This window comes from Cariama cristata, unplaced genomic scaffold (assembly GCF_000690535.1).
Source record: "Cariama cristata isolate BGI_N322 unplaced genomic scaffold, ASM69053v1 scaffold4732, whole genome shotgun sequence".
NCBI lineage: Eukaryota > Metazoa > Chordata > Aves > Cariamiformes > Cariamidae > Cariama > Cariama cristata.
This window is the reverse complement of record NW_009601952.1, coordinates 12,721-26,370: the sequence shown is the minus strand read 5'-3', so window position 1 is coordinate 26,370 and position 13,650 is coordinate 12,721. Positions and strand designations below refer to the sequence as shown.

The 13,650-nt window shown below is 40.9% G+C and overlaps 1 protein-coding gene across 1 annotated transcript in view; it reads left to right on the top strand.

The window, feature by feature from the left end:
* The window catches only part of PDIA5 (protein disulfide isomerase family A, member 5), a 66,433-nt gene extending 53,503 nt beyond the window's left edge, over positions 1-12,930 (top strand). The window contains exons 10-12 of the mRNA XM_009710631.1: positions 141-211; positions 9,477-9,611; positions 12,670-12,930. Of these exons, the coding sequence (XP_009708933.1) occupies positions 141-211; positions 9,477-9,611; positions 12,670-12,750 (287 nt within the window). The 3' untranslated portion in view covers positions 12,751-12,930. The remainder of the gene's footprint in view (positions 1-140; positions 212-9,476; positions 9,612-12,669) is intronic.
* Positions 12,931-13,650: the final 720 nt, after the last annotated feature.

Genomic DNA, 13,650 nt, shown 5'->3' with positions numbered 1-13,650 from the left:
TCTTCCCAGAACTGGAGAACTCTTGTCTAGAATTATTTTCAATACAAATTTTCCACTAATTCACCTTGTGTCTTGAGTTTGTCCCAGTATCTTATTTACAACTAATGTTTATGCTGTTTTTTTCTTCCTGTGTCAAACAGGGTGTCCTCACTGTAAAAATGCCATTCCACATTTTACAACTGCTGCCGAAGTCTTTAAAGAAGATCGAAAGGTAACTTGCTATTAATTATTTCTGAGATATTTAAGAATGTTTTCCACCATTTGTACTTTATAGGCTTTGCTTATTGATAAGGTGATAGGCTTGTAGATAAAGTTGCTGTTACACTAATAGAAATGTATCTGCATCTTAGGAGTTGTATCTTTTTTGGTCAAACTGAGTTACGCTTTTAACCTATTCTGTTTTCCTTAATTTGTTAACTTTTCTGTTTAATTCTTTCTGTAAGAGTTCTTTTCTATGAAGCAAAACACATTCTTTCTCATTGAAGATTAATAAAAGATAATTTACATCATCTCCATTCCCCTTCAACTTTGGGCAACCATTGGGGTGCATGCGGAGAAACCACAAGTTGTATGACAGTCCTGAAGACCTCAATCATATAACTAATCTTTGCTTGCATAGCATAAATATAATATATTTCTGTAAGTTGGCTGACTTGAGTCCGGGATGTTGGCCCCATCTAGCACCCCTGTGCTTCTGCCTTGAAAATACATCTATGGCTGAAGCACACCAGTTCATTTCCTTGCATCAGCTGAACCATTTTGACTGAGTGCATGCATATCTGGGATTAAAAAAGAACCACCTGAGCCACTCGATTTAACCAGATAACTAGCTATAAACCTCCTTATTATCTTTGAGTGAACTGTATTTCATTCTGATCTCCAAATTTGTTCCAGCTTCCCAATTGCTTTGTGTTTAGGTGTGGCATAGAAAAGATTTGTCAATTTAATAGGGAAATTGCTCTCTACAGCTTCCTGAGGAAGTGAAGTGGAGAGGGAGGTGCTGAGCTCTTCTCCCTGGGATCCAGTGAATGGTTCAAAGGGAACGGATCATGGGAATGGTTCAAAGCTGTGCCAGGGGAGGTTTAGACTGGACATTAGGAAGCATTTCTTTACTGAGAGGGTGGTCAGACACTGGAACAGGCTTCCTAGAGAGGTGATCGGTGCCCCAAGCCTGTCAGTGTTTAAGAGGCATTTGGACGCTGCCCTTAGCAACATGCTTTAACTTTTGGACAGCCCTGAAGTTGTCAGGCGGTTGGACTAGATGATCATTGTAGGTCCCTTCCAACTGAAATAGTCCATTCTATTCTATATTCTAATCTAAATGAAGAGGTAATTTTCTAACAGTTATACCCCTGTTAATCTGCCAGCTACCATAACAGAAGAATTTCTGTCATTTTTTTTTTCTTTTCCTCTCATCTTTTCTGTAACTCAAAGAAGACATATCAGATTGACAAGAAGCAAATCATTCTTGTATCACTGACTGCATAAAATTAGAAGTCCGTCACTTATGCCCTCTGGCACACAGAAGATTTAGAGGCATGCAGCTTTCAGTTCTCTTACTGCTATGAATTTGTGTGTTCAGATGCCTTTTGGTTACTTGTTTGTTTCCAGGATCTCTGAGAAAGTATCCTTGTTTTCCCACTTTTCTGGTAGTTTCCAATGAAGCCTCTTTTTCCTAAACTCATTAAAATTTCAGTCAGAGGAGATGAAGCAAATGTACCAAACAGTGTGAAACTTGCTTATTAGAGCCCCAGGATGTATTAACAAGCCATCTGAATCATGGTGCAGTTTATTGGATGTGGTGGTGGTGGTAAATGTAGGCTTCTGAAGCTTTCCGTTCAGACTGCAGGTTATGAAAGGACTCCAAGAGCAGAGCAGTGATTGACAGTTGCAACTCTTGACTTCAGTTTAAGGCTGAAGTGGGGAGGTATAAAATGTAATGAGTTGGAACAGGAGAGCCAGTAGGGAATATTAAGGCTGGTACAGTTTCAAAGAGGTGTGTGCAGTTAGGGAAAATGATGTTATTCCACCCCGATGACTTAGGAAAGTGCCAGGGATTGATTATCTGGGGAGCCCTGTTTAATTGTGTACAGCCATAACCTGCCAAGGTACTTCTTGCTGCCAGTTTGTGCCCTTGTGGAAAAGAAAACAAACCTGTTTAAGACTTCAGAAGGGCACATGGCTGTTCCCACAATCAACACTGGGCATAGTCCCATGTTTCAACCAGGGCTGAGCCTTCAAACTAATTCGTAGTTCTGTAGGCTTTCAGACTGCATGAAAATTACTGCGTAAGAGAGAAGAATTATTTCTTCTTTCAAAAACAGGGAAAGGTTACTAATTTTAATTTTTAGTCTGTAGTAGTGTCGTCTTTTTTTTTTTTTTTCCCCACTGGAGAAAGTTTTTTTTCACTTTAACAGATATGATAGCATTTAAACTGTATCTTCTTTTCAGTAGGGGTGGTCCTTTAATTAAACATTGAATTCTTTAGAAGCCAAAGAACAATCAAAAACATTCCAGCCTTGAACTGGTTATAAATGGTATCTTAAAAAGTATTCTCTGGGAGACCTTGAGTCTTTACATTGGAATTTCGAAGATGAGCAGAGCTTGAAGCTGTTAAATACATGTCTTTGGCTCTGCAGATGCACTTTAAGGGGGTGGTTTTGGCGCATAAGCCCCCCTCTCCCGGGGCTGTTTGTAATGCTGTGTACTTTTTCATCATCTGCACTGCTGGAGTTGGAGTTTAAAAATGCAGTGCTCAGAACATTGGCCCCAAATGTCAGTTCTTGTTGGCCACATCACTGCTGGTGGTTTTAGCAGAAATTCCAAGCCTGCTCGCTTGCCTAAGGCAGTCGTGTGGCTATTGCAAAATGGGGCTCTGGGTGTAACCCATAAACCAGAGCCTCTGCATCTTTCCATATACCTGGAGAAATTCAGTGCCAGTAAGACCAGATCAGTGGAGAGCTAGTCCAGTGAAGCAGTTAGCATATTGCTTTCAGTTATTTAAGAAGAAAGAAAAAAAAAAAAAAAAAAGAAAAAGGGGGAAAAAAAAAAAAGCTGTCTGGAACATTCTTGCCTTGGGGCACTGTGGTCTTTGCATACAGCTGCCAGGGGAAAGCCTTTGGCCTGTGCTCCACAGCTTGAGTTTTGGCAATGACCAGTGTATGTCAGAAAATGCAAATGTGAGGATTGTCACTTTGCTGAACAGATTGAACGGAGCAGGAAGGCATGTTCACTAACTACTCCAGAGACTCTTGAAAGGGCAGCAGCTAAATCTTCAAAAAATTTGTATTCTGCCTTTTGGCTGATCCTAAAGTTGAGCTTGAAGGAACAGATTTGTGATGGTCCAGCTTGGATTTGCTGAAGGAAAGCTCTTGACTCCTCAAGCCCTCTCAGTAACAAATCTCTGGAACTGCCCCAAAGGGGCTGCTGTTTGACCAATCTTCTCCATTTTCACAGAAGACTGGTCCTGTACAAATGCACTGACCTAAATCAGAGCAGTGCAACTGGGTTCTAGTGAGTTTGTACAGAAACAGCTGTGGCAGAGATTGCTGGAAAGGGTGCAGCTGATGGGGTGAGTTGAGGTGCTAGCGTGGGGGCTGCAAGACAGTAGTGAAACCAGTGAGTCCCCACTGTGTATTGTGAACCATGGTTTGAACCAGGGTTTAAAATCATTATACCAACCAAATCACTGTACAGAGTTAGCCAAATGAGTTAATGTTTTAGTTTGGCCAAGAATTTGATCCCTATTTGCTTAAAAAGCATGAGTTGAATTTCTTTTTAATTAGACTCATTAAATATAGTGATGTTAGCACTGTACATCATGGTGCCTACTAATGGATCTTCCCTTTGCAAATAGGCCCGCTTTGAGAACAGCTGATGAATTGCAGCTATGGTAATGCTGCTATGGCACATCAGGGCAGCCAATAATGAATCTTCCATTTGCAAGGCCTTTCACATTGAGAACTGTAGCTGAATTGCAACAAGCTTTAGCAGGCCAGCTCGTAACTGCCATTAGGATCCAGAACAGGTAATATAAATAGAAACCTATGGAGTAATCATAGAGAAGAATGCACATCTGTCTTATTCATAGGTGCTTTTAAGACATTTGGCAACAACAGACTTTTTTTTTCCCTAACAATCAGGTAATTGTTGTCTGGAATTGACTATACTTTAAAAATGTTGCTTGGAAGCATTCTTTTCCATGCTGCAATTTTACTTTTATTTTAATTTTTTTTAAGCTTGTCATATATCATTCCTCTCTCAAATCATTATTCAGTTAGTTATTCACTTCCATTTTCATAACAAAAGTCAATATTAGCTCCAGCAGAGATTTATTTCCTTGAATCAATAAACCAGTGTGTGACAGTACATATTTTAACAGGAGAGCAACTAGGATTGCGGGGGGGTTATTTTTACTATATCATCATATAGTGACTGGGAGACAAACTGTTAAAATGAACGAGATTTAAGAATAGAAAGGAGGAGTTATCTGGCAGGTCAAAGGATCCCACTTTGAATTTTCCACACATGTATTTGAACCACTGGATGTAATTGTGTTCCTTACCTGCAAGATTCCTCTAGAGCAAAAAGTTTTTTCATAGTTCTGTTGGAAGGGAACTGTGATTCCTGATGTATGATTATTAAATGATACTGCAAGTTCTTCTTTTTCCTTCTAACACTTAACGCAGTAAAAAAATAAGGCATCATCCTTCTGTTACAGTTGAGGCACACAGAGATCAATGGTCACATTTTCAGCATATCTCCACTTCTATTTAAGCACCTAAATGAAAAGTTCTGATTTTTGCAGCAGCTCGGCGTTGATGATCAGACCACTTCATCTGAACAATATGCCATGCTCTATTTCCTTTTTTAAGAGCTCTTCAGAGCTGGTCATACGTTGCTCACATTCTAATGCTGTGCAGAGTTAAGTTTACAACTCTGTAGTTAAGCTCCCACTTCTTTGGTAAAACCATGAAACGTTGCTGTGGGACTTCCCTGATCAGGTAGATATTTTCCAGTCCCAGATTTTGCTAGAGTCTTGTTAAACTATACTGACTATGGAATAAAGGAGAAATGCATAGTAATCTGGTATTTTTTAAAATTTTTTATTATTATTATGCATAATTATTATGCATCATTATGCATACTAACCTGATGTTATTAATTATTACAAGCTGGATACCAGTTGTGAGGAGGTACCAATGAAAGCTGGATGTACTCCAGTTAACTTCCTCTGGGGTCCACAGTCTCTGATTGATTATCTTTTCATTTGATAACTATTTTATTTCTGCGACAGCTACTGAACAGGATGGTGATAAATCTGAACAGCATTGCCTCTGGAGAGAGAACTTGTATATAATGATGCATTGTCAATATCTAAGGCAGAGCAGCTTTGGGTTATGGAGAATCCGTAACCCCGTGGAGTTTTGTGCATGTTGCAGGTATAGCACTTAGGGTTTTTTCTTCCTGAAATGTTTTTTCAGTGGATTTTCCCCTCTGGTTAGAGGAAAGTTTGGAAAGCTCAAGAAACTAAATTTTAGCTCTAACAATCAAAATCTCCATAAAATCAGTCTTGTCTTCTGAAAACTGTTACACTGGGTTTTTCCATAACGGCCATATATATCTCTCTATATATGTACATACACACACACATAAGTCTTACACCGGCATTAGGACAGTTTCTTGCTCTTACAGATTTTTAGAGGTATTTTTCCCTCTTGATGAGAGGGAATTCATGAGAGGTGATGCCAAGTGTCTTGGCTCCTGGATACATATCAGAGGTGTCTTATGCTTAATCTGTCTGCACTTTCTGGTTGAATAAAGTTAGTGTTTTTACAAGGCAAAGCATATAAGTCTTGCTAACCTATGCTTTCCAGTGAACTTCCATGTAACTTGTTGCTGGTAGTTGAATATGAAGATCATTTCTGAGAGCAATATTCTCCAGAAGTCTTTAACCATATTTTGATGGAGGTTTTTTCGGTTGTTACTTTTCCTGACTCAGTTTCCTCCTTTAGCGATGCAGAAAAACTGATCATTGCTAAGAAGATTGAGAATGAGAGGAAAACCTCCCTGCAAGGTATCACTGCTCACTTGAGCCAGGACTCAAGCAAAGCCTTTCTTTTTGGGGGCTGCATCTTTTTATGTGCAGCCTTTCAGTATAGTCATGAAGTAATTCACCCTAACTGAAAACTGCTGTAGGACACTGCTCTACCAAAAATGGAGTTTAATATTCATTGTCCATGAAAACACAAAGAGAAGGAAGCGAAGGACATCGGTGCTGTTTGCTGAAATTCTGGTATGTCTCGGAGTTCAGCTGTCTGAAGTGGATACAATTGAGATTGGAACTGGTCCTCTGTCCAGAAGTGAGTTTTGCTACAAGTGTTTTTCAGCATTACTTTCCTCTTCTTGCAGTGCACTATATTTGATCATCCGCTGTGAGACAGGCAAGACAATTAGGACTGTGATGCTATGGTAATGAGTGACTAGAGATGGTAGCAACCTCTATATTTAGGCTGCCTTAACATTTCCACTCTAAAGTAATCACTCAAGCTCTCCTAAGTACTCTTACTCAGCTGCTGTTGGCAGCAGGCATTTGAAATGCAGCCTCGCATACAATCTTGGGAATTAGATGTCTCTCTGAAATTTTGCTCAGGTCTATATGAGTTACAAGGCTTTTGAAAATTGCCGTTTCTCCTCTCTCACTGGCTGTAAAAATAACGGAACGGGAATGTTTGTTCTGAAGAACTGGGCTCAAAATGACGTTTGCAGGAGCAGCGGTGAGTCCGTGGGGCTGTGTGGGAGCTTGCATCAGGAGCATTTCAGAGAATAACAGACCATGGACATGTCCTCCAAATGCTGCTCCAGGTGTACATGTCCCTTGCCATTAGACCTGTTAGATTAGGCATAGCATTAGGCTAATGTGACTGTTGCAGCCAGACTTAGACTGAGATCTTTGTGCATTACTTCAGTGCTCAACAAATGCGCAGATGGACCAGCTTAGATTTCCACGTGCTTTAGAGGAGAGCTGTATCTCAAGCAGACTACTAAGCATTTCTTTCAGAAGCCACCTCCTTATAGTCCATCAGTCATCTGTTTTGAGGCAACAAGTAAAGATGTGCTGAGCGAGGTTAACAGTGGCTTACAGCATGGCGTTCCTCCACTGCACCCTCTCCTCACAAGGGGCTATTCTCACAAAAGCCTTCTGTAAATGAAGTTGGGCTCTTTGCTCCCACCAAAGGCAGTCTAGATGTTTCCAGAGAGGTACAGATAAAGAGGGCTTGTCTTCCTTCCAATGTACTAAAAAATACTTTTCTTAATCTCCAAGACACTAAGAACAGATGGGTCATCAGTCACAGCAGTTTCATGCCTCAGACCAGCTACTAAGATTTGGATGAGTGCACATATACCTTCCCCCTTTTCTGGCTGTAATCTTTCCCTGTGAGATATTTAGAGCAGTGAGAAAAAAACTGTTTTATTTATTCTTTCTGCTTTCAGGGAACCAGGACTTCCAGTATTCTTTCTAATTAATACTGTGACATGAAATACGTAATTGTCTCCATTGTAAGCTTTCCTTTACACAGAAGTAGCTGTCAGGGCTCTAAATTTCGGCCAGCTGCTAAGGTCAGGAAGGCATAAATACTTAGATGAAACTCTTTTGCGGTGTATTATTCCTAACCTTTAATTTTAACTGGCCCTGAATGAGTAGGAGTCTTTCTGTTTACAAAAAGAAAAAAAAAAAGTGTGATCATATGTGTTTTTAACAGCTCTCAAGAGTCTTGTTTCTGTAATAGCCTTATTAATGTTTAAAATGGGAAAACAGAAACCAAATATTTAAGGTAAGAACACTGCTCACTTTATGTAGGGCTTTCCATCGGAAGATAGACCTAAGCAAGATCTTACCCAGTATTGTCTTGTCAGGCTTTCAAAGCCAAAACAAAACATGCAAATTGACTGAAGTTGGCTTTGCCAATCTCTTTAATTACTGCTAGGATAATGAGATCAGGTTTTCTCATTTTGACAGTGTCACCATGAAACTGGAGGGCATTATGGAATATTAAGTGATCTTTTAATTATGGAAGAACAGTTCAACTGCAACCCTAAAGTCATGCAAGCAAAAGGTATTTTATCAGATTGTTCGAAGGAGGCTCATGGAACGGAAATTTCAAGTTAAGATGTGTCTGCTATGAAATTAGCATTTGATACATTGTAACCCACAATTGCAAAAATTGTTCCTCTAATTTGTTTGGGGTTTTACATAGTTTGTACTTGAACCTGCTTGTTCTTCAGCAGAGCCATGTGAGGGGGCTGTGAAGGCAAGCCTGGGTGAGCAGCAGGGTATGTCCAGAGTTGGAACTGCCCCTCGCGGGAACAGTCAGTGTGAAATCACAGCAGAGGGCTCCGCTGCTTTAAGTAGAGCCTATGAATTGCATTTTGTTTATACATCAGAAATGTTAAGTGCAGCCCCTCCTCAATATTTCATAGATTCAGGTTTCAAATGTCAAATGCTCTAAACTAGGGTTAGCCTGAGGTGATGCTCTAGAGCTGTAAGGTTGCACTTCCTCGCTCTGCCTGTGCTGAAGCGGGCAGGGATGGAGGGTGTTGCTCTGCTGCCAACGGGCTGAGAGCACGGCAGGCTGTTTCCTACTCAGGATTTGTTTGTCTGACAGTAGCATCTAGAGGTTTCCAAAGGAATTAATGCCCATTTTGCTAATAGCTGCACATAACATACAGTCCCTACCTTAAAGGATAGACTGAAAAAAGATAGGAAAGGAAACATAAACCCAGGCTGAGATTGCAAGCAAGCAACCTTCTTCTCTAGGTGTGTTAGTTGCTGGACAATGCTGTGGTCTCTCATCCATCCTGTTTGTCCTTGGGAGAACTGAATGGAGTTTACAAAAGCTATTTGGGGTCAAAATCATTGATAAGTGGCCAGCCATGCTTGTCCAAGAACAGAAGAGGTAACTTTTCTGAGCGTTAGCCATGCCATGGGAAGGAGGTTGGGTTAGGTGGGTCGTTCCCATTATCAAAGTCACCCTGTCACTGTTCATCACTTAAAATCAACGCGTGGGGAAAATGTGGCAGTGTGATAGAGCTGTGACCGCTGTGCTTGGATTTTGTTTTGCTAACACAGCCTCTGGATTTCCTGTTTGGAGTCTAATGCAGTGCTCAACAGGTAGGCTTGGAAGGTGATTTTCTGCTCCAAGTTGAACACACCTTGCAGCTGCGTAGGCCAGGTGCTGTGCGAGCAGCACAGCATTGCACTGGGAGGGAGCAGGCTTCTGCTCTTCCCTTTGCATGGCTTGACCTGATGACCACCCTCTGGTCTTCCTCCACAGCTGAGCCGTTACAAAAGCCATTGCATTTTTGGCAGAAGACTTGGGTCTCTCCTAGTGTTCAGTCTAAACTGCAGCAGCATAACCATGAAGTAGAGTCTTGCTTTGTCTTCTCCTGCCTCATGCTGATCTCTTGCGTTTCAGATTGCCTACGCTGCAGTGGACTGTGCCAAAGGACAGAATCACGACCTGTGTAAGCAGGAGGGTGTTGATGGCTACCCCACCTTCAATTATTACAACTATGGGAAATTTGTGGAAAAATATACTGGAGAAAGAGGGGTAAGTGAAAGCAAGAGTCATCACCTGATACAGGGTGGAAGGTCTCCTCTGCCTATACTGCCTTGCAAATGAAATCTGTGGAGTAAATTTTTACCATGCTGGAAGGATGTTTAACCACTTCTGTTACTGTCTTACATGGATGAATCATTGTCCGCCACACCTCTATACATCTCTGCATTAGGAACATACTTGGTCTATTTTAGGAACATGAGAAGAGGCAAAAGGAGTAGCTTTGGTAATGCTTTGTTGTATATTTTATTCGTTAAACTGAAGACTGCAAGTGAATTTGGACTGAGTGAAAGTTAAGGCTTTATTGCATGGGCTGCTGCTAGGTGCAGAAATGCCAAAAAATACAGAACTTACTCCTGTCAGTTCTGGATATGAATCACACATATACCTCAAACATGTTAAGAGTCCACCAGGCTGCCAAATGGTGACAGACCATTGGTTTTATAGCAGGGACAAAGCTGTCCTTTGGAGACTGGGAGAAACTAAATATCTCATTCACCCTGAATCAGATTCACTCCTGGAGCTCAGGATGGAAAGACAAATTGTGCCATCTAGCTCGTGGGCTGAAGCTTCATTCTTTTTTCTGCTGTAGCCAGCTAATTATATGCTATGAGTACAAGGGACAGAAATGGCATAATGCCTTCTGTGGTAGTAAAGTGCCTGAAAATAAGGGAGCAATCCAATTATTTGTGTGCGTTCTTTGTCATAACCTCCTAGAGGGAGGTTACACCTCAGCAGTGATTGATTGCCTGGAGAAGCTGGGGTCTGCAAGAAAAACTTGGAATCTTCAAGCTATCCAGTGATTTTGATAAAAGAGCCTTGCCTGAAAGTTATTGTCGCTATTACAGCCACCAAATTATAGAGAAGCATGAAATAAAAAGCCAGATTCTGAGGTTCTTTGTCAGTCAGGATCTTAGGGAAGCCTTCATGGAGCTTCATCTCCCAGTTTTCTCCAGCATTAGGACCCCAGTAATTACCATTTTATGGTGCTGATCCGGGCATTGTTATGGATCCTGTGTTTAGTTCCGATTGTGGATCTTTTCTTAAAAATAAAGATGGGTGCAGTAGCCAACAATTAAGTAAAATTTTTGTATTTCTAACCCATACTTACAGAAATGATGTATGAAAGGAAGGATCTGTGGTGGCTGATAAAAAGAATTTAGCAAGACCGGAGTGCTGTGAGGCCACAGCAGTTGGGAGATGATTATCCCTATGCTGGAAAGTGGACTGACTAATCCCCTTCATGCAGCCAACCCTTTCTTGGGTAGAATTAAATTACCCAACAGGAACATCACAATCTCTCTGCTGCTGGCAACTGTGTTCGCCCTCCACCTCTCCTGGGACCTATGGTCTTCTGCTTGTGCAGCATCAAATTAGGTTTTGTTATCTCCTATCTTGGTAATGCTGGAGGCAGTGCTTAGCACAGTGCCTTCCATGAAGTTTCCAGGTCTGTTCACAAACCTGTTTTTGTAAGTAAGAGATTGCACTGTTAAAGGACTTCTCATCAGCATGACAATACCTTTTGAGCCATCTCGGCCAACCACCTCCTACTTCGCAAAAGACATCTCAGGAGAGAGCAGGGGGAGCCAGGGAACCTGCTTTCCATTCCTGATTCTGGCACTAAACCAGTAGATGTCCATAAGCATTTAGTTCAGTGTGGTCCAGCTGGTGTATCATCATTTCACGTGGGCAGGGAAGAAGAGAGGTGATATCAGCTGCCATGGGAGCGACATGACATGCTACAGCAGGAGCCATGGCCAGTACTAGAGCAGGAGCTCTCAGCTCCTTGCCACCCCACGCTGAGGTGCTGGCTATGGGGAACAGCACTATCCCCAGCGGTAGCCTGTAAGGATCCTCCACACTGCCAAGGGAATTGCAGTTCCAGAATAGAGATTTTAGGGCATTTCACCCCAAGCAACTCCAGCAAGGAAGAGTCAGGACACCCTCTAACCCAAGTGTACCTTAAATGACTGCCAGCCTCACAGCTTTGAAAACTGGGGTCCTGTCATGGGGGCTGTTGATTGCCAGATGTCCCGAGATGACGTACGACCAAAACTTGTCACTTCATTTTTTTTCAGTGGAAGAATAGTGAATAGTTTTGGTAGAGTGTTTTGTTTTCCAGCCTTCTCAAAACCCTCCCAGCTTTTGTTTTATTTTCTTTTCTTTGTTTTGTTGTTCCCCAACATTGTTTTAAGTCAAACTCTGACTTCTGTTTGTTGTTCTCTACCTCTTTGTATTTTCCCTCTTTATCAGCAGTTTTGACTGGTGTGTTTTGGGATTCTTAAAAGTAAAAATAGTCACATTGGGTGGGATCGGTATTACCTGCTGAGACAGCTATAGTGTTGGTGTACCACTAGTCAGCGTGTTCAAATACAGGTGTTCACACCTCCACCTATCTGAGCCTTTTGAAACGCCTGTGAGTTGTGTTCAGAGCTTTCATTGGAAAAGGAAACTGCTGGCATCCAACAGCCTTAGATAATCAGAAATTCTAAGTTCCTGAAATACAGAGGTTCGCATCTAGACATCTGGGTTTGAAGTTGTTTTACAATAATTTTCGTAGTAACTTGAAAAAAATGTAATTCCCATCAACTGAATGTGTGGAAAAGGAGGAAGATCATAAGCAAAACTGTTAAGGGATGAGGAACAGTGGCAAACGTGTGTATAGCCAACAAATGATCCACTAACTGCTTTCAAAATGAGACATGTAGCATACAGATGTGGCTTGAAAATGTCTTTGAGTGTTTTTGACAAAAAGGCATCAATGGCACTTCTAGGGACAGTTTTTACCTTGTCCTGTGATTCTTAAGGCTTTTTTCTCTGTGTCCCATCTTTTCAAAGTTTGACATGGGGAATCTACATGGATATTTTCCACTTGCATTGCAGCAGAGCAGCACTGGACCAGAGCACTGCATGATGAGGCAACGCAGAAGCAGTAACCACTCCCTAGTTTATATTCTGCCATGGGATACAGAAACTGAAAGTGTTCTTGACACATTGTTTTGGTTTGTTTGTAAAAATATGACCTATATTTTTCTTTCTTCAAAACCAGGAGTCTGGCTTCACCACTTTCATGCGAACCCTGAGAGAAAGAGACCATGAAAGAGTAGGAAAGAAGAAGGATGAATTGTAGTTTCTGCCTCAAAAGAAGCTTTCCACTGCACTGTGAACGGTTCCAGGTCTTTTGTTAATGCACCTGAGACTTCACGTATTCTCAAGACAGAGACTTTTTTTTATAAACAGCCATGGCCATTTTGTACAATTTTGAAATAAAGTGAAACCACTTGATTTTTAAAAGGAAAATAAATTAGAATGTTGCCATAATATTTTAAAGAAAACTTAGCATTTTCTCTCATGTTGTGAGACTATGCCCACTGACACTCCTATGCAATATTTTTGTAGTCTGTAGCGTGTCTGTAGGTGATGTTGTTTGATAGGGTGAATTTTTTTTAAAGGTATTGTAGCACATGTGAAAAAACAAAGGGGAGGGAACAGTGTTTTTGTTTGGTTTGGGGTTTTTTTGTTTGGTTTTTTGTTTAAAACCAGTGAAGGAAAATGGGACTTGTAAGACAGATTTATCCAAATGCAGTTTTACATTCTTGTGAAATAGTTACGTGTTCTTCAGTGAGATTTGGAGGAACAATTTTAAGGTGCTCAGGGATAAATGAGGTATCTGAGTTAATGAAGACATTAACATTGACCAGTCCAGATCTGTTGATTTCATTTCAATCTTTCTAGTCTTTAAATCAGGACTGTTTACATACCTTTATAGAATGTATTGAGTGAATTAAGCCAAGTATCAAAAAATTAGCAGGGCATGGGTAAAATTAAACTAAACCCTCCTTTTTTGGCATCAGTATTGTCACATGCATCTGTAAGTCATGGCAGGACTGATTTTCTTATAGGAGTATACAGTTACCCTTATAGGTATACAGTCTCCCTTTAAATTATAATTGGGCCATATCAAATATGTGTTGGAAAGTGTTATGTTCAACTGTTTTGATAAATGCATAATACTTCTGATAATGCAGTA